Below are 20,987 nucleotides of genomic sequence, written 5' to 3' on the forward strand. Positions count from 1 at the left end.
AGCGTGTTTCTCCAAGTTCTTTCCCACCCTCCCAGAAACAGTGAGGGGAAAGGGGCTGAAGAGCAGGATTATGAATACAATAACACAAACAGAAGAGATGGTCACAGTCTTTATTTCCACTTTAAGTCTTTAGCCATCAGTAAAGTGAATGGGCAAAAAAACAACCAACTGAGCAGACAAACCCACTTTAGCTGGTTATTTCCAAATATAAATAACTGTGGGACAACTGAAATTGAGCCAAAATAGAAAAAGGGAGCTGGGGAATTTAAAAGACAAAAGTAAGCCTAGCTGCACTCCCTTTTCATAGTGTCAGTGAAGAGGAAGTGCCATAACAAAAAGGAAGCTATGGTTACATTTGATCAGACACTTATTCCAACAGTAGGCATGGAATTGCACTTTCATGAAAATGCCAGAGCTGAATCGAGTCCAGTGCACTGGGGGCATTGTGCGCACTTAGCTTGATTTCTGCTGCAGCTCCTTCATTCTGTTCAGGGCACTGCCAGCCTGGAACCACTCAATCTGCGACTCGTTGAAGGTGTGGTTCAACATGATTGTTTCTTGGCTCCCATTGGGATGCTTGATGATGCATTTCAGGGGCTAAAGGAAAAAGACAGTTCTTATTTTCCCCCTTCTTTTTCAAAGGAGTAAGTTAGCTCAGGCTTCTCACAGGAAAATCCCTGCATGTTTTTAAGAAGCTGGAAACAGTGGTGGTCTTAACATAGAAGTGTGGCTGGAGTTCTTTCTAGGGAGCACTCCTGCCTAAGGCAACAAGTCTGAACTGAAAATATCCTAGAGGGCTTTCTCGTAACAGGTCAGGGTAACATGATCTCATTCCCCCAGCTCTGTAGGCCCCATTGCTGGTGTGCAGCATTCCCTCTGGCTGGAAGGTTGCGGGGCCGCTGCTGCCTGTGCTACCTCAGGCCGTAGCACGCAGCTCCACAGTTCTCCACTAGTGGCTCATCCCTGACCCCAAGTGCAATGACAAGACAAGCAGGTACCTTTCCAGGAGCAAAGTCTGCCAGCCCCACGATGCTCAGCTTGTCCACAGGATGAATCTTGTTGTAGTCTGCTGGATCCGCAAAAGTAAGAGGCAGCAGACCTTGCTTCTTCAGGTTGGTTTCTGCAGAGAACAGACCACTGAATCAACTCACTGCAGGAGATCAGGATTACTTTGTGGCTGCCCAGGCTTCTCCAAGTAGGAGTTCAACAGTAATTACGAACCCAGGAACAAAATGAGCATATCCACTGTTTGTGCCATATCTAACCAGGTACGTAACAGCATTCCTGACATGAGACCATGCAATCTGTCAGCAGATGGAGTTCCTTTCCATCCATAAGCATTGAGCCCTGAGGCAAGGTAAACATCTCTTCTATCCAAACCAAACATCCTGTTGATATACACTACAGGGGAAGTGCAGCTTACCGTGGATCCTGGCAAAGCTCTTGGTGATGATGACCCTGCCCCCTAAGTGACGTGGCTCCAAGGCTGCGTGTTCTCGGCTTGATCCCTCACCATAGTTTTCATCCCCAATAACCGCCCATTTGACACCCATTTTCTGTGATACAAGAAAAAGATTTAGAATTCTGCAGCCACTCAAATGAGAGTTTACAATAAGTACATCCCCAATCCATCTAATTTCAGTGCAACACTACTGACACTGCTGCGCTATAATATGTTCTACCAGAAGGCTCTCTTTGGTTCTAAGGAAGGACAGAAATAGAGGAACTGAGAGCTTCAGAGCAGTTAGGCATTGCTGTCCTTGGCTAACATGGACTGAAGAGGATTGCTTTTGGGATCCAGAGCAAATCCTTGTCGCCATGTTTCTTTACACAGTCTTGTGCTGTGGCAGCACGCACACTGGCAGTGATCCCTGCTCTACTTTTTGGAAGTCAGACTTCCAGCTTGAACTTCAGTCTACCAGAGGATCCCACTTGAGATCACTGCCAACCCGTTCAGAGAGTGAAAGGCCATTTCTTGAAGATCCAAGTTTTAAAGAACAAAGGGGTCAAGATATTTATTTCACTGTTAGACTAGTCAGGGGTTAATTCTTTAGGTTTATGTAGTAACTGAGGTCCATCTGCTTAGATAGGAAGGTGGGATTTAGTTGCAGTCACACCTTTTTACAGGTGACACAAACACCTGTATATTGCGAGTAGCGAGTACCTAGAAGCGTTCTTCCCCTTTCATCCTCCCTTTCATCTAGGGTTTCTGGTTCCCTCTGGGTCACAAGATCCTCCTCCCTCAGCCTCACAGCAGGCAGGGAAAGAACCTCCTACAAGAACTGTCACAATCAGAGTAAGTCCCAAGAAAAATCTTGAGCGCTGAGTGAATTCACAACTGCTGTTACTTGAGCAGTAGGGTGAGGTTGTTGGTCTTGGCAGAACACACAGTGCAAACATCCTCTTAAAACAGATGCATCAGGACAAAGTCTCACCTTATAGTAACGGGCTGTGTCTGGGACAGGCCCAAACTCCTGGGTTAGTGCATTCCTCACAGAGTTGGCTTTGCCATTTTCAATGTTGATAGCGCCGATGAGCAGGTTGTTGGAGATGTTGTCCAAATGGCCACGGAATTTGAGCCATGGTCCAGCAGCAGAAATATGATCAGTGGTGCATTTCCCTTTTACCTAATGGGTAGTAGAAGAGATGAATGTATTAGGATTACCAATGCTTCCTCACACTTTTTATTCTAAAGAATCTTCACATCTCTTTTTAAAAGCACAAACCCAAGACAATTGCATCTGTTATACAATCATGGCGCACTAAGGCAGAATGCAGTGGTCATTTTGCACGCTTTGATTAGAAAAAAGATCCCCATTCCAAAGGGGAAAATGTATAAAAATGAGGTTAGCCACAACATCTTGTGCCATGTTCTCACTTCCCTCAGCAGCATGTTCAAATAGCAAAAACAATTAAGTTCTTCCTGTTACAGCTCAGACTCTCTGCTGGAAAAGCTCAGCAAGACACAAAGTGTTCCCCTCTGAGTTTCCAGTCTGTATACAGGCCTTCTCAGCCTGTTGGAACAGAATTCCCAACAGAGAGAACAGCTTTCTTACTGGTAGTCCCCACAGTGTTTCCAAAGGAATTGTCAAAATGTGTCAAACAAGCACAGCTCAGCATGGAACCATGGCTCTTGGGAGAACCAACAATGCTCCTGAAGGACAATTCCTAAGGGGCTGTATTTCTGCACCTATCACTGTGTTAACTGAAACTTTTACTTTGTGAACTCACCACAGAGAGGGAGGAGAAACTCATGTCTTCCTTAAGAGACTGAAATGTAATGTTTAATTATTATGAAATAAGAGCTTCTCTTCCTGTAAAACAACACAACTACTGATGGATGACAAGATTCTAACAACCTAGCTTCAGAGAAAATACCTCTTAAAACTGTTAGGTATTAGAGATCCTGATGAATGGTTATAACTGGGAAAAATTCTCCAGACTGCATGGCATGGGTGGGATCACATTCCACAGTGTAACAAACTAATATTTTTCACAATATTAGCTAACAACTAGCCCCAAGTAGAAAAGTCTCTTAGTTACATTAAATGCAGCATTGGAAGGAAACATCAACACAAGAGATGGAAGACTCTTTTTTCACTTCCCATAATAACGCAACAGTAGGGGAAAAATCTCAGACAGCTCAAGGCACACCAAAAGCTTCTAGTAATTGATGTGCAAATCCCTGCTCAGCAATCCTGCCATAGCTGGTGTTCCCCTCTTTGCTCCTGACCTTGATGAGGATCAGCATGTCTTCTAGATCCTTGCCATCCCACTTATCAAAAGGCTCAAGAAGCTGGAGACGCTGGCTGGTGGGGCTCACATCCACATGCTGTCCACTGCCATCCTTGGGAGGGTACTGATATGTGTCCTGGCCTGGGTCAAAATCCTTCCAAAAACAGAAAGTAAAATATCAGTCTCAGCAAACCCTAACATCACTTGAGGAGAACAAGATAATAATGGCAACTGCACCAACTACAGCCTTAACATTAAGAAGAGGTGAGTGCATGGAAGCTTCCCAACTGTACATAAAGAACAAACAGTGACAGGCCTTCCCTCCCCAGACCAAGCAGTTACCAGCTTAGGCAGCTCATCTGCATCAGGTGCTTCTAGTTTAAACTTCTTCCCATCTGCTCCTGTCAGGAAATCTGTCTCAGGGTTAAATTTTAGAGTGCCAGCAATGGACAGGGCTGTGACAATCTGAAAGAAAAATGACAATTTAAATGCACAGTCTTCCTCTCATCTCTTCACTTGAAAATCCTATGCCTAAAAGATAAGAGTCAGAAAGCTCTCTTAACTACACACCAAGCGACACTGTGTCTCCTTCTTAAGGGGGCAGAATGAGCTCCCAAGACACTGAACTATCCCACGGGCTCCCTGTGGCTGTCTCTTACCTCTGGGGAGGTCACAAACGCGTGAGTCTCTGGGTTGGCATCATTGCGACCTGTGAAATTCCGGTTGTAAGATGTAACTATTGTGTTTTTCTCTCCTTTCTTAATGTCCTTCCTGTAAAAGAAGGAAACACATTCCTCAGATACAGAAGGAATATTACTTCTAGATGTCTTGCTGTTAAAATCCCCACTCTTGACTTTGGTATCAGTCACTGACTTTGGGAAATGTTAATTAGTGCCCAGACATGTTTTCCTCCCTTAAGTACAGACTCAAAACCAAGGACAGTGAAAAGCCAAGTCAGACATTGATTCCCAGAGTAGTTTTCATAGACCACGTTGTGCACTGTTGAACTGTCTGAACAATTATCTACTAGAGTATGTACCTTTGGACACCTCACCATTAGCAAGGACAAAGCATGTATCTCCCATCCCTCTTATCAGGAATTTTCCTCCCTGCCACTCCAATGATTGAAGCCAGACCAATAGCTTATCCTATTTTAAAAGAAACAAATAAACTCCAGGCCATCTTCTCGAAGATGACTAATCTCTCTCTCTGTTTTGTCTGCTACCAGAAACATACAGATGTGGCCACATGTGTGGTCTTTTTACAGCTTCATTCGTCTAAAGGCTCAGCTTAAATCTGCAGTCTTTCATTTCTCCTTCTCCAGAGCACGCAGCTGCATCCAATGGCTAGGGTGTGCTTAATTCCTTGTGTGTGGAATTTACAATCAAATTTGGCTTCACAGAGCATTCTAACAACTACAAAATACAAAACTAGAGAGAGGTCCAACTTTCCCTTTACCTGTCCCATTGGCCAATGCATGGCCCACAAGCATTGGCAAGAATCAGTCCTCCAACGTCTCGCAGGATTTGTGCCTGGGAACAGACAACAATTGCATTACTAGTAAGAAGCCCAGAATACATTTCTGGTGTTGCTCTTTCAGAAAAAGAGGACACTCACAAAGCACCTACCCAAGAACATTCCTCTCCTTGTTTCACTCCCAAGTTTTGAGACTGTCTTATGAATGCATGGGGTTTGATCTCAGTAAACTCTAAGTTAATACTCGGAAAAGCAAAGGAAGACTTTACCATCAAGTTTCCAATTCTGCCTATTTTAAATGGAACAATTCAGCTACGCAGATATTTGACTGAGAGCAGCAGCTGGTCTGATTAATTTTCTGCACAATTCCTGTCAGTGTAAGGATTGATTAAGTAAAAGTGCAGGCAAGAATGTGCCTACTCAGTGCATTCAGAACAGCATTCAATCAAGAGGGCAGCTTTTGAAGAAGCCCATGTAAGGACTCATATAGTTGGTCCCCAAGCTGTGACAGCATCCAACATTTACTAATTATAAGAACCAATTAACAAATTGTTATATTTTTCTCCCCATGCCAAACTGTTCTTAAATGAGAAAAAATATTAACATATCCAATGAAAATACTGTCTAGGTAATGTCAGGACCTGGGGGCATAGCAGCACAAGGCTGGTTACTAGATTAGTAATTGCACCTCTAGTGATAAGTAAAGACAAAGTTTAAGAGGCTTCCATTAGCCACTCCAGACTCCTGAGCATTATCTGGAAAAGCTGAACATGTATTGTTTGGAAGTATAAAGAGTGGTCATACTCACGTAACCATCCCTTTCAATGGTGGCACGGATCTGCTCTGAGCCTGGTGTGATTGTGAACTTTGATTTGCACTTCAACCCATGTGCCAGTGCCTGCTTTGCCACTGCTGCAGAGCGTCCCATATCCTCATAGCTGGAGTTGGTGCAGCTGCCAATCAGGCCTATGGGGTTTGACAGAGAGAGATAGGAAGGTGGTTACTGCAGCCATGGTTCCAGGATGCTCCTCCCTGACCACCTCTCAGCAGAAAACACAAGGGACAACCTATTCCACCAACAAGGAATCTGACACAGTTTCAGGTGCTAACACTGCCAAACCTCCCAGCAAGATCCTGTGGTCACAAGCAATCTTTGTCAGGTTGTGGAGCTGCTATGTCAGAACACACTACCTGGCCACTAGTCTAGTTATTGCTTTACAAGGTCAAAGTGGCACCTACTTGCACTTTGGTTAGGCAGATTACTACAGAGAGGCACTCAGGTATTCATCCAGAGATACAGAAAGGGCTACAAATCAAGATGAAAAGAAACTGAAGAAATAATTAAAAGAGGTGGGTCCCTCACTATTCAAATTGAATTTCAAGTTTTCCAGCCATCTCAGCATACACTTTTTTTTTTGCTAGCCGAAGAACCCATTGACATTTTTTTTCTTCTGAGAAATTTACACACCCAACTTAGCTCACCTCAGTTTTCTTGGCTAGACCCCAAGGTACCATTCAGTTTTGGTACAGACATTCTGTAGTCCTTGGATAAAGCATCCTTTGTTACGGTACAAACACCACACGAGGACACACTGTGCTGCACTGACAGTGCTCTAGTGCTAACCAGTAAAGCTTCACTTCAAGTTACTTCAAGTTATTTGTAACAGCAGTGAATAACAAGTTTCCCACCTGCACTGTGGCCTTTACAATGTATTTGCATTCTTTTCATTCCCACCTGGAACAACCCAAGAGAAGCCAGCCAACGGGCTACAGTCCTACAGGTGTGCAGGTATCCAAGCCTGCTCTTTAGGACAAGTATTAACTTTCCTGGGTCCTGAGAGCTCAACAGCCATCTGCAGGGAGAACTCACAATCCTGCTCCAGACAGATCTTTGTTCAAAGCCTGTTGCATGGATTTGACCAGAAGTGTTATTCAACAAATAACGCTACTGTCTACCCAAGTGTTTCAAAGCTCCCAACAAGGGGAAGAACTTGCCTGCTTCTTGAAATTAAAATCTCTCCAGCCATCCCAGACCTAGGCCACACGTATAGGATGAGAAGAGACTATACTTCCCAGAAAGTTCATATACCTATGAAGAAATGACACTGACCCAAAATCAAAGGAGCAGTAATTACTGAGCGGTAATTAAGGGACTGGACCTCAAGCTACACAATGAACCACTTATCCCAAAACAGCAATATTCATGCCACAAAGATGTAGACAGAAGAAGGAATACTACCCACCAACTCTGATATCAACAGGCCAGCCCTCCTTTTCTGCCACAGCACCAACATCTGACACAGGGTGCGCCAGGTCTGGTGTGAAAGGTCCATTGATATGTGGCTTCAGCTTTAAGAAACAGTGACAAAATCAGAAATTACAGTAGCCAAGAAAAAACCTCAGTCAGCAGCAAATAAACTCCTTTCACCGCTCCATGCAGAAGCTGTTTAGGATTCACCTACACAAACACCTGAGTTGTCGGTGGAGCAGACCTGAGTGTCGTTCTAGGATAGCCAGGGGTGTTGCACCCAACTCCCAGTACAGTCCTCATTCACACAAACAGTCACATCACAACATCCATGATGGCAAGCAGGAATAAAGCCTTACCTCACTGAGGTTGATTTCTATCACCTGGTCATACTGACAACCAGCATCTGGCACCAAGTATTGCTGGAACTCATCTGCCAGTGCAGCTATGTCTGGAATAAGAAAGAAGGGAGATCTGAAAAACTGCAACAAATACAAGGGAAAAGAAGACGACTGGAACAATGAACACAGGGTCTGCAAGGTATCTCCCCAGGCACTTAATCTACAGACCCCATTCCTGTACATGCAAGGTCAGAAGTAACAGCAGACAAAACTGCAGGAAGATGCTGCTCCCAGAATACACCTTCACTCCACAAGCTTCTACCCACTTCAACCCTCAAGCTCTCTTACCAGCTCGCCCAGTCTTGCCCAGGTATTTCTTCATCCGTGCGTTGTAAGGGAAGACTGAGGTGGTAGCTCCAATTTCAGCCCCCATGTTACAGATTGTTGCCATTCCTAGAAGAAGAATGGGAGAAAAGATCATGAGATCAATGATCCAAGTCCAAGACCATCCAATTCTTCAAAGGTCAAACCACAGAAAAGATAGCAAAGCCAAGAGAGATCAGGTTCATTAGGCACAAAAACCTAACTCCACCGCAGACAGGATGCACTGTCTACATAATGGCTGGTTCAGTCCCTAATGTTTCTGATCAATACTTTGTCTGCAACCAGACTTTGGTACAAGGAAGGAGTTGAAAGCCATAGCAGTTCTTGATTCTGGAAGGTCTAATAGGGACTCCTCCCCATCTGCACTGATGGGGATATACTTACAGCAATGAGCAGTGTCTCTGCTACCCACAGTGAGTGTCCAGACTCTCCCTAGCATCTAATTTATCTTTACTGGAAGAGCCATAATGCATTTATCTATATGAGAAATTTGATGAGTCGAGTAAAAGCTTCCGGTGATTGAGTACAATAAAAAACCATTTACTCGTGGCACTGGGACCACCCAGTGCTTTTCAAGGACACAGCATGAAGCAGTAGGAGATGCTGTTTTATATTTAGGGGGCTAGAAGCAGATACCACAGTTCAGCTCCAGCTGATTCAAGAAAAGAAAAATCTTAAATTACTCTCAGTTTGTAAAAACCAAGCTATCCAAATTGTAGCCAAGCCATATGAACAGAGAAAAGTCCAGCTTGAATGCTGCATTTTAAGCCAAAGGAAGTGAGACCTCCCATACTTTTGTCCTGACAAGTATCATAACAGACAACTGTAACGTTCCAATTAAGCACACAAGACCCACAGTCAACTAGACTCCAAGTTAAACTACTACTTTCTGGTCTTCCCTCTGCTGTGCTTTTGGGAGAAGTTTTTCTTTAGCAGATGTCACAAACGTTCCCTTTCTGTCCACAGCTTATTTTAGGCTGAACTGAAAATGTCTTCCTTACCAGTCCAGACATCTTTATCCTCCAAGCATACAGCAGAATACTTCCATCCTTATTCTCATCCTAACATCATCTTACAGGATTCTTCATAATTAATTGTTCAGTGTTTCACAAAAAGATTCAATGGAGAGAGGCCTATTTTTTCAGAGGGGTGCTACCTCATCACATCACCCACACCCCTGCCAGTTTGCAGAGAACCAGACTGACAGTTTGCAGTGTACTGCAATCACTCAGCCTGGCTAAGAGGGAGTATGTAACACTTTCTGTATGATTCCCTTCCCAACCTCTGCAGGCAATAACATCCACCAGCAACAACACTCAGCTCCAGATAAGAGATTCCTGCTGTCTTACCAGTGCAAGAGATGGAATCCACCCCAGGCCCATGGTATTCGATGATGGCACCTGTTCCACCCTTAACAGTGAGGATGCCAGCCACTTTCAGGATCACATCTTTAGGAGAACTCCAGCCAGAAAGCTTGCCAGTTAATTTTACACCAATAACCTGAGTACATTAAATATATATATATATATATTATACTGTCATCATTTTCCTTCAGCAGCCAAAATAATTCCTCATACTTCTCAGAATGTGGGTAGTCACAACACCAAAAGGGTGAAAAATCCTGAAATACCACAACACGTGCACAAGGGCTGAACCCAACAACAGGGCCAACTGAAGGGAGATCACTACTTGCCTACTTTTCTCAATCTCTGAATAAAAAGGCTGGAAATGGAAACTCAGAGCTGCCAATGAATCACAGACCAGCTGTTTGAACCAATGTACGATTACAAATTAAACCATTAATTGTACATAGTGCCTAACGTATGTTTCTTATGTATCCTAAATCTCACCTGCCACATAGAGGATTAGTATTCCTTTTGCTCCTACCTTTGGGCATTTGAGCTCCCAAGGGATTCCTGCCATGACATCTACAGCATCAGCTCCACCCACTCCGATGCAGATTCCCCCCAAGCCACCTCCATTGGGGGTATGTGAGTCTGTGCCAATCAACATAACCCCAGGGTAGGAGTAGTTCTCCAGAATGATCTGAAAATAAAAATGGATCGTTTGCTTGCTTGTTTGTTGGGTAAGGAGGAGGGAGACACCAAGGAAAACAACAAGAACAAGAATCTGGATTAGTTTTTATTTGCAGATTTCAGTAGCAAGAAAGTAATTTAATTTGCTTTGGATCGTAAGTTCAGCTATATTTCAAATTGCTTTCAGATGACAGTACAAGGTACCAGGTCTTGGCCCAAGGGTCCTTGCTCATCCCAAGATAATACAAAAACTTAAACTGCGGTGTTCCTTTTTCCACTGGAAGATGACTTCTTTCCAGCAAGCTTTGTTGGAGCTTAGGGATCTGTTCCTCAGCCTCCAACCCCTTGACTCAACTGCTGAACGAGCCAATTCACCTGTCCAGTGCCAGCAAGATCTTTTGCAGAACTTTATGGTCCCACAGCAGTAGAACACCAACTGGCCCCTCCAACCCATGCTGCAGGCCAAAGCCTAATCACATGGAGGAATAACTGACAAATACACCAGGAGGCTGCCCTTCCCTCACTGCTGACCCCAGAACAGCCTTGGCAGAACTCAATTAGCCCTTTATCAAGAAAGCTAAAACTTTGCCTCTAATACTTCTAGATTTACATAAATGTACAAGAAAGTCACTTCCAAGGCCTCACTTTGCCAGAGCTGGATTCTGAAGCTATAAAGCATGTCTGGTTTTCTCCAATCAGAAAAAGTGAATCACAAGAAAGCTGGCAACAACAGTAGGTAGCTATGTTGCCACACGACAAATATTATGACTGGCTTCAGAGCAGAAGTGACCCGAAGTGTTCCCACAAGCTTTTGGAGAGTTCACTTGTTCTATTTCCTTCCTCTGCTGTGTCACACTAAGTTAAAGTAAGTCATTCCATAGCTAAGAGCAGAGAGCTCTTGACTGTGCCTGGTCACAAGCTCCCTGCTGAGAGGATGTTTAACAGTAGTCATCCATACACTTCTCCATTCCTTTTGCCTGTGTTGCACTTCAATTCTTCCTACCTGCAGCTCAGGAACAATGTAAAATGTCTAACAGACATACACAGGGAATCAACCCAGACCACGTCAGGGAAATCTGGCTAGAGGTATTGATTTTAAAAGTCAAAAAGCCTCATTAAGTGATAAGTTATCTTGGGATGGTCATTTTCTTTTGAGGTGCAAGTGCTATAAAAAGATAATCTCAGACCTGAAAGCTACTGAAAACTGTTCTGTATTTTATCCAGTTCAGATAGCAATTAGTTATGTGGTGCTGTTGAGTACTAAAAGTCAGCTGCTCTAGTTGGTGTCCTCATATACTTTCTTGGTTTACTATGGAACAAAATATATATAAAATAACCCCCTAAAAGGTGCATTCCTAAAGCCTCTTTTCTTAACACTAAAAGAAATGCATATTAGCTTTACGTAGCCACTTCATGGCACCACTTCATTGTCCAACCATATCAAAATGAGCCAGCACCAAAACAGAAAAGGATCTCTGATTCACATGGCCTGCTGCTGGCACTCAATAATCACGCATCAGGTTACAGTTTGACAAAAATAACCTCTAAATAAAAACACTGTCATCAAAATAACTGAAAGAGAGAAAGCAAGAAAATTCTCTTGCCCCAAAGAGAGTTGCTCCTCTGAACTGGTGAAATTTCTAAGGGTTTGTGCTCTCCCTTCACCACGAGGTAAAAGAGTCACTGGGTGTTCAAAGTCTGCAAGTACATACGTTACCTGGTGAATGATTCCTGATCCAGGTTTCCAGAATCCCACTCCATACTTGGCACCAGCTGTCGATAGAAAGTTGTACACTTCCTGATTTATGTCCTAGTCACACAGGAAAACACACAATATTAGTAACGCACATTCTTCCATAAAGCACGAGTTTGAACACATTCCCTTCTACTCAAGCCTGTCCACAGATTGCTCCATGGTTTTGGAACAGCTAGGAGGTGCACATCACTCCCAAAACCAAAAGGGATCAGTGTCAGTCTGTCATCATAGGCCAATTAATTTCACTCAATTTCATCCCACTTGTAACTCCAGTAACACATCTTTTTTAGTTTCAATTCCAATACCTGCCAACAAGGTATTTGAGAATGCTCTGGTTATTTCTTGTATTCTCACAAGGTACTCTAACCCATTTTTCACTTCTTCTGACCCCTCCTTCCTTCTCTGCCAGCTGTCTTCTTTGTTTTACACATGCTTTGCAGACATCTCTAATCTCTCAGATTAGCATTTTGGCTTTACTTTTACGGATGAAGAAATAAAATTGAAAATTGCTCACTGCCAGAGGAGTTGGTGGGTGTCATTTCTCATTCTGTTGAGTCGCCTGCTAAAGACTCACACAATGCTGCCTTTCTTGCTGCACTACCACCAGTACTTGCAGAGGTCACACTGTGAAAATTGCTTGTGAGAATAACCACGGTTGCCAAGGATGTATAACGGTACGTATGTTCTGATAACTCTTGGCAGAAGAGTGGCAGAGTAGATAAGATAAGCGCTAGCAGAAGAGAGTTTCTTAAAAACTGTTCTCAGGCAGCTATGTTTCAGAATAAAGAGGAAACCAGGATAATGGAAGAACTGTCTCAGCACACACTTGCTGAAGTTTCCCATGGGGCAGCAACAGTTCTTTAAGCCCTGTTTTCCATGGGGAGTCAGGTCATTTTACTCTGTTTGTGCGTCTCTCCCTCAGTAAAGTACGATGATGAGCCAGGAGCAGATTCAAACCACCCTCTGGTCTGCCAGCATTCACAGTGTGCCAGCTGGCAGCTTCAGAAGCAGAACACAGTCAGAAGAAGGCAAGACCTTTACTTGGTCTGCTCAGAGTGGCTGGCAGAGGAGGGACTCTGCTCAGCTCAGCAGCAGAATACCACGGGCACTACAAAGAACAAATACAGGAATAAGGGAGAGAGCAAGACAGCTTCTTTTCTTCTCTGCACCTCCTGTCTTATTTAGTAAGGTCCCAAATTCTTAACCTCACAACTTCAGCCTAAGGCAAACTTAGAGCAAGAAGTCCCTTAATTCACTCCTAGGCAGTGTAAGTTCCTTTACTCTAGACTGAAGGAAGGGAAAAAAAAGAAAAAAAAGCAGTTATTTCAACATCAGGAGTTTCTGAGAACAGATACAGACTACAATCTTAAAATCCATCTGAACACAGGGCTAGACAGATTCTTCTGTTTTGGTACCAGGATCCAAGTCACAGATCCTTCTAGCTATGGCAACGGATTCACGCTGTGCCCACTCGGAGGCTTCCTCCATCTCCCTGCTATACTAACATGATGTCCTTCCGTGGCAGATTTGCTGTGGTATGTGGAACAGAGGTGTGTGCATCTATATTTGACAGAAATCTCTAAGGAGGAATAAGCAGTAAAAAAGTGAAGGGGAAAGTTAAAAAAAAAAACAAACAAAAAAACCCTCAGTGAACATGCAGCTGGACAAACAACACTGGAATTCACAAATAAAGGACAATATCCTTCATGTCTGCATATATATTTATATCTGTCCCTGCTGGTCCAGAATGCTGCACATGCCTCAGTAAACATTCAGCTAATCACAGGCAAGTGGTCTGGGAAACAGAAGTAGTTATTTGCTGCCCATTTACAGTGTAAATCAGTGTGATACAGACATGTTCAGGATGTTTTCCATGCTGCCATACCATGGCATAAACAGCACACTCCCTAGCATGACCTGTCTTCCTTTTCTAACCTCTGAAATTTATTTTTCTTCTTCCTTTACTTCAAATATCTTTTCACTGTACAAAACACGTATGATCTAGTCTTCCATTGCTAGCAGATTAAGTCTCTTTCCATATTCAGGGTTCTTTAAATCATATGATGATTTAAATCAGCTGAAAAACTCCCAAAGTCCTGCCTGCTGAGTTTCTTCACTGCATCTGACATACCTACAGAGCTGACCACCACAGGTAACCTGGTACCATGTCTGATTTCATGGCTTTCTGGAAAAAAATTAAAAAATCTCTTCCCAGAGTGGAAAGAGGCCTTCAAACAGTCTGAATTTAAGTCTCTGCATTAATCACCTTGGCTCTTCGAAGATCCTTTTCACCACCTGACTGAGCTTCTATGAGGTGATCACAGTGGATGGTGGAAGGCACGGCCACTTTGGGCAGCCCGCTGCTGATGAACTGCAGCATTGCCATCTGAGCAGTGGCATCCTGCATGGCCACACGGTCAGGCCGTAGGCGCAAATAGGTCTTGCCTCTCTCAATCTCCTGTTTTGCTGGGTCATCCAGGTGTCCATATACAATCTTCTCAGATAAGGTCAGGGGACGGTCAAGCCTGGGGAGACAAAGGGATTTTGCATCTGCATGTTGTCTACTTTACCATTTGCCCTTTTAAGGACGTAACTGAATAAAGATACTCTCTGCTTCCTTTTACCATTCAGACTACTAAGACGTGAATACAGACACCTGCATGCTCATCACACAGAATTAAAATATCAACTGGTAGCTCACTGAAACAGATGCGCGGCCCAGAAAGTTCGAAAGGATACAGACTGATGTCACTTTTGCTTTCTTATGTAATCTCTCAATACAGTAAAGCAATGACTGCTCATTTTTCAAGGTCAGACTTCAGGCCAGAGAATGAGGAAGCAAGTCAGAGGTCAGACCCAATTCACAAGTACCAGAACAAGGACAAGTAAGGAGAGTTTCACAACCACAGACCTTTAGGTACTGTAGAGTTCTACTGGCTATCTCAGTTGAGGAGCGTATTTTTGTCAGTGGTGAGAGCCTGTGAGAAGGAACTGAGCAGATGCTATGACTTGAAATGAGAGTTAGCACATCTAACAAAGGATGCAAAGACCAAAGGACAATCTTACAAACCACTGACAAGGTAAGTGGAGCAGGAATGACAACTCAGCAGGCACACAAGCCTCTATCAGCAGATTAAGGTCACCATGTTTACATACATGACAAATTCCTAGCCCTTCTTTTTGTGCCTAACGCCTACAGTGGAATACAAGAGAGCATTCACTGTCAAAGCGCAAAGGAGCATTAACCTACAATGACCACGACCCACGCACTGCTTCCCAGAAAGGTGTGAGGGCCAATACAAATACTCCAAAAGGAAGGTGTTAATAAAAGAGGACAAAGCCCTTTCTAGCACCTCCTCTGCACTGACCTGGTTCTCTACATGTCAGTGTTTCATCGTAACCTTCAACCCTCCCACTGTGCCCCACTGCCACATGGAGACATTACAACCCGTATTTCACTATATTTGCAACTGCCACGGCTCAAAGCTGCTCCACCAAATAAAGACACCCTTTGCCAGAGCCCTGGGATGCTTTTCCCTCCTTTCCCATTACTGCAGAGCTAAATTCTGCACATTGACCTGTCCCTTTCCCTCTTCAGTCCTCCATTCTTACCTCTTACGGACGATGTTGATGTTCTTTTCCAACTTTTCATAGTTTATGTACTCATTAGGCTCAAAGTGGCTCATGGCCACCTTGGCCCGCTGGCACAGAACGGATGCAACATGGTAGCGCCGTATCCCACCATTCAGGGCATGCTGGAAAAAGGAGAGTGTTAGTGCTGGAACCCAGAACTGGTATCACTTGGAATCACTCGTTGGTATTGAGTTTACACTGTTGGGCTAGCAAACAACACCAAACGGGACTAAGCAGATACTTTTCTGCTCCACCATCACACACCAAGATCTCAGTTCAAGGTCCCTATACAAAAGTCCTCTGGAACATGGGAGAAGAACAGACTGTGCACCATTTACAACAGCTGACCTCAAAGAGACAGGTCAGTGCTAGAGCTAAAAGGCTTTCACACAGCTTTAAAAGCTGAATCAGAGGGCAGCCTCCACTAAAACTTGCAAGGATTTGCCACGTGCATTTCTTAACATCCTTTGAAAGTCTCCGTTGCCATTGCTGGAAGTCTGAAACCAGACACTAGACAAGAGTGCAGAGTACTCGCCCCTCTTAACAATTTAATCTGACTTCTGCTTTTTCTATTCGTCCTCCAGTTTATGTTGACAATATTTCAGAAAGTACAGGTTAGTAAATACACCAGCATCACGCCTGGTATCCCTCGTGTACATCTGATTGTATGTATGCCTGTAAATGAGCAAAGGTCCTTTGTGCACCACAGAATCATAGCACCAACCACTCGTTCTGCATTACCAAAAATGCCAATCAAACCTTTAGATCACATCTTTTTCATTTCTCCCTGTAAATATTTTTCCCGTGGCTTTCTTGATACCAGTATTCAAAACAGTGCTTAAAATTATCAAGACCAAGAGACAAAGTCACCAATGTTTATCCAAATCTCTTGTTTTATTGTCTTTTTGATAACATTTGTTAATATTTTCCACAATACAAAGTTAAGGAAATCCAAGAGAGAGCATAACAAAGCTGAGGAAGTGTGGGATAGACGAGTGGACAGTGAGGTGGGTTGAGAACTGGCTGACTGGCAGAGCGCAGAGTCTGGCTGGAGACCTGTAACCAGTGGTGTCCCCCAGGGGTCTGTGCTGGGTCTGGTCTTGTTCAACATCTTCATCAATGACCTTGATGAGGGGACAGTGGCCACCCTCAACAAGTTTGCTGATGATACAAAGTTGGGAGGATTGACTGACATGCCTGAAGGCTGTGCTGCCGTTCAGCGAGACCTGGACAGGCTGGAGAGCTGGGCAGTAAGAAACCGGATGAGGCTCAACAAAAACAAGCATAGGGTCTTACACCTAGGGAGGAATAATTACATGCACCAATACAGGCTGGGGGATGAGCTGCTGGAGAGGAGCTCTGCAGAGAGGGACCTGGGCGTCCTGGTGGATGACAGGTTGGCCATGAGCCAGCAGTGTGCCCTCGTGGCCAAAAAGGCCAATGGCATTCTGGGGTACATTAAAAAGAGCGTGTCCAGCAGGTCGAGGGAGGTGATCCTCCCCCTCTACTCTGCCCTGGTAAGGCCTCATCTGGAGTACTGTGTCCAGTTCTGGGCTCCCCAGTCAAAAAAGACAGGGATCTCTTGGAAAGAGTCCAGCGGAGGGCCACAAAGATGGTGAAGGGCCTGGAGCATCTCCCCTAAAAGAAGACTGAGAGGGGACCTGATCCAGGTTTATAAATATCTGAGGTGTGGCGGCCATAGCGGTGAGGCCAGTCTCTTTTCAGTGGTACGTGGAGACAGGACGAGGGGAAACGGACATAAGCTGCAGCACAGGAAGTTTCACACGAATGTGCGTAAGAACTTCTTTACGGTGAGGGTGACGGAGCACTGGAACAGGCTGCCCAGGGAGGTTGTGGAGTCTCCTTCTCTGGAGATATTCAAGTCTCGCCTGGACGCCTACCTGTGCGACCTGGTGTAGGGAACTGCTTTGGCTGGGGGGTTGGTCTCGATGATCTCTAGAGGTCCCTTCCAACCCCTACAATTCTGTGATTCTGTGATAGCAGCCAGCACACTAGCAGTAAGGGTGTTGGCTGTTTTCTTACCAAACAATCCTAAGCTATTAGATACACATCTCTCAGTAGGAGCAATGCACATCTGCAGCATTTTAGCAGCCACGCACCATTTTGGTCCAAGTAAATCTGAAATAAACATGGTGGTACAAGGGAGAGAATTGCTGTAACAGAAGGGCAAATGAAAGGCAGTCATCAGATTTCAGCCTGCTGCAGTTTAAGCTCAAAACTTCCAGAATATATCAAAGATGTCAGACTTGAGATAACGATTTTCCCACTGGAGAACCAACCACCACTTCCTATCAGACAAAAATCAGATAGTATCTTCTCAGTTTCTGAGTACTTTTTTGCTTCACTTCACTACTTTTCTGAAATGGCTCAGTGAAATGCAGTATTCATTAGAATACCACATAAACATTCAAATGGTAATCACAGTAATAGCTATACAAAGTAGCTGACTTCTGTTTGATCCCCACCTCAGCTCCAGATGCCAGCTACGGAAAAGAAATGAGCACTGGCAAAAACACATTGTTAATGGTGGCGCCTACATTGAAAAACTGTTTTGTAGCTGAGAATTTGTTCCTTCAGACAGTGCTATTGTGTTCTTTGAATCTGTTGGAGTTTCCATGGAGGCATTACTTTTGGAGCAACCTCCATAAATCTACAAGATTAAGTCACAAGACTGACAGTTTCCAGTTTCATTTTCTCCCACTTTTCCCTGAAACAAGAAGTGCTCCGGGGGGTTTGTTTGGTATTTGTTTGTTTGTTTTTGGTGAGTAGTGACAACAGCCATGGGAAGTACATAGTCAGCATCATTAGATTCTGGACTGAGTACCCAGCAAATAGCTGCCCAGCGGGCTCTTCTCACCTGGCACTGAATTTGTTTTCCCTGTACCCGAGTGTCCTTTACTCAGAAAGAAACAGAAAAGAAACCACTGCAGGGCTCCTGAGGCTATCTGTATTTTGGGAGGTAAAAAGTTTCCCCCTAGAATTGGTAAAGACAGCTTACTTAAAGGTATCATTATCTTTGAATCCTCCTTAAGAAAGCCTACTCTTATCTATGTGGACTTTAAAAGCTCATCTAAAAAAAAACAGCTGTCTTGTAGTTAGCTCACAGCAGCAAACGTCTAGATGCAAGTTTGAATTCTTGAAACTCACATTTTGGCATCAAATATGGTAGATACATCCAGTAAGCATAAAATCTGTAGTCAAAAGACTAGAAACTTTGCCACATGCTCTCCTACTCCAAAAAGCACTTCTAGAAATTCTAACTAAAACCCAAAATATCATTTTTCCTCCTCCTCCCTGATCGAAGAACACTAGCCAAGTTTCCAACGTTGACCACGATTCAGCCTAAAAAAAGCAATAAGGTATAATCAACATGTAAATGCAAGCTGTTTTCCCAGACCCACTTCCAAGGAGCAACCAAATTTAGCGTTCCAAAGATGGGTTTAACTCTAGCCAACACGGTTTTCTTGCCAACATACACAAAGCACAAAATGCAATTGCTTTTTTATATGTACCTACAAGACCTTCAGCAAACCCCTGACTCTTCAGTCAGTTTCACAGTGCTGTTCTTTCTGTCCATTCCTTAGGCCAGCTTGGCTTGAGAAACAAGATGGCTCCCAAAAGCATCTTTCAGAACAGCGTGAAAAACACCTCCATCCTCTGGGGCTTTTACAGGAACCATACTATAAATAGGACTGTCAGCCTGAACTGGGCTAATTCCAATTCATTTCTCTCTAAGATAAGCCTTCTACCCAGTTCCAACTCCAAAAGCCTGTTCTAGGAGGTGAGATGAGCACAACCAGCACGTTATGCCATGCTCAGTGCTGGCATTACCACAGCAACTGGCAAGATGAGCCACCTTATCACTACATCTCTAGAACTGCTACACATGATAGAAACTATTATTTGCTTCCTACAGCAACCAGCCAGAATGATCGGAAACAGTGCCTTAAATGGAGAAAAAAAAGTCTACTTTGAATCTGATCATATAATACCCCCAGAGTACTAAATTTGCTGAGCTGACACATATTTACTTTAGTACACACTCAGATGATCTGATGTGACTGCACACACCATAAAAGGAGAACCAACCCATTATTCTAATAAAAGATTTGCCTTCATTTTATCAGTAGTTGTTTCTGTTCAAAGTGCAAAGTAGCAATTAGTTAACAGTCAATGATGAATATACTGAGATAATTGCAATGATACCATGCTGTAACATTTACTTAAAAAAGCAATGTTTTTCTAAGACATCTGCACTGAGAGCAACAGAGAAATATAAAATACGAGTTAGAATCATAGAATCACTGAATATCTTGAGAAGGAAGGGATGCATAAGGATCATCAAATCCAACTCCTGGCTCCATGTGGCACCACCCAAAAATCAGACCCAGTGTGTGAGAGTGTTCTCCAAACATTTCTTGAACTCTGGCAAGCTTGGTACTGTGCCCACCGCCCTGGGCAACCTGTTCCATGCTCACTGCCTTCCTCACAAAGTGCTTTCTAAGCACTGGACTCAGTGATCCTTTACGTGTCCTTTCCAAGCTGAGATATTCCGTGACGACTCTATGATAAGGTTATTGCTGCAGCTCCCTGGGAGTGGGAACACTCTCCCCAAGGTCACAGCTGGCAAATGGAGCAGTCAGAGCTCCCAGCTTCACCACGTGGCTTACTGAGGGCAGTACAGCGAGCAGCACTACAAGAGAAAACGGCATTCTATCTGCCTTCTAAGCTTTAGAAAACAATGAAGCATTTATTAGCGAGTAGACAGTGAATGGGATAATGTACTTAGTGTGGTAGTGCCTGCGATGAGCACAGGCAGATGTGGGTTTTAGAGGTCACGATGAAGAAGACTGGGAGGATCACTATGAACAGTGGTTCAAGCCATTTAGAAAATAAAATAATAATAATAAAACGATAATTTATGCGGCTGCCTGGCCTTGCACGGCCCCTTTAACACACGGATCCAGAGACCCCCCTGGACACGAAGGGCGGCAATCCCGGAGCCGGGCAGGCAGGAGGCGCGGAGCGCCACGCTCCCCTCAAGGGCAGCCGCAGCTAACGGCACGAGATTAGGAGGAGCCCGCGGAAGGAGGAAGCGCGGCCCCAGGCACGATCTCCCGGCCTACCCGAGCGCGGTCACCTTGCGCTCACCTTGAGGGCCAGCGGTGCCCGGAGGCAGTGGGACCCGCCCGACACCGAGGCCCACGAGGCGGCCGCGCCGCCTCTGCCGGTACGGCCCCGCCATCGCCATGGAAACGGGCGTCAGGCCGCGTCGGGGACGCGCTGACCTACGCGCGGAGACGGCGGAGATCCGGCCCCACGCCTCCGCCCGCGGCCCCGCGGTTCCTCGGCCCTCC

At 44.4% G+C, this 20,987-nt stretch overlaps 1 protein-coding gene across 1 annotated transcript in view; it reads right to left on the reverse strand.

Annotated features, from left to right (window-relative positions):
* Window positions 1-94: 94 nt before the first annotated feature.
* Window positions 95-20,987, reverse strand: part of ACO2 (aconitase 2) — a 21,103-nt gene continuing 210 nt past the window's right edge. Inside the window, exons 2-18 of the mRNA XM_010710428.3 lie at window positions 15,589-15,731; window positions 14,243-14,501; window positions 11,938-12,030; window positions 10,072-10,230; window positions 9,534-9,684; window positions 8,149-8,253; window positions 7,819-7,910; window positions 7,455-7,560; window positions 6,020-6,177; window positions 5,194-5,267; window positions 4,395-4,506; window positions 4,078-4,200; window positions 3,734-3,889; window positions 2,436-2,627; window positions 1,424-1,556; window positions 999-1,120; window positions 95-597 (exon numbers count right to left, since the gene is read on the reverse strand). Coding sequence (XP_010708730.1) covers window positions 454-597; window positions 999-1,120; window positions 1,424-1,556; window positions 2,436-2,627; window positions 3,734-3,889; window positions 4,078-4,200; window positions 4,395-4,506; window positions 5,194-5,267; window positions 6,020-6,177; window positions 7,455-7,560; window positions 7,819-7,910; window positions 8,149-8,253; window positions 9,534-9,684; window positions 10,072-10,230; window positions 11,938-12,030; window positions 14,243-14,501; window positions 15,589-15,731 — 2,322 coding nt within the window. The 3' untranslated portion in view covers window positions 95-453. The remainder of the gene's footprint in view (window positions 598-998; window positions 1,121-1,423; window positions 1,557-2,435; window positions 2,628-3,733; window positions 3,890-4,077; window positions 4,201-4,394; window positions 4,507-5,193; window positions 5,268-6,019; window positions 6,178-7,454; window positions 7,561-7,818; window positions 7,911-8,148; window positions 8,254-9,533; window positions 9,685-10,071; window positions 10,231-11,937; window positions 12,031-14,242; window positions 14,502-15,588; window positions 15,732-20,987) is intronic.

The sequence above is a fragment of the Meleagris gallopavo genome, chromosome 1 (assembly GCF_000146605.3).
Source record: "Meleagris gallopavo isolate NT-WF06-2002-E0010 breed Aviagen turkey brand Nicholas breeding stock chromosome 1, Turkey_5.1, whole genome shotgun sequence".
Classification (NCBI taxonomy): Eukaryota; Metazoa; Chordata; class Aves; order Galliformes; family Phasianidae; genus Meleagris; species Meleagris gallopavo.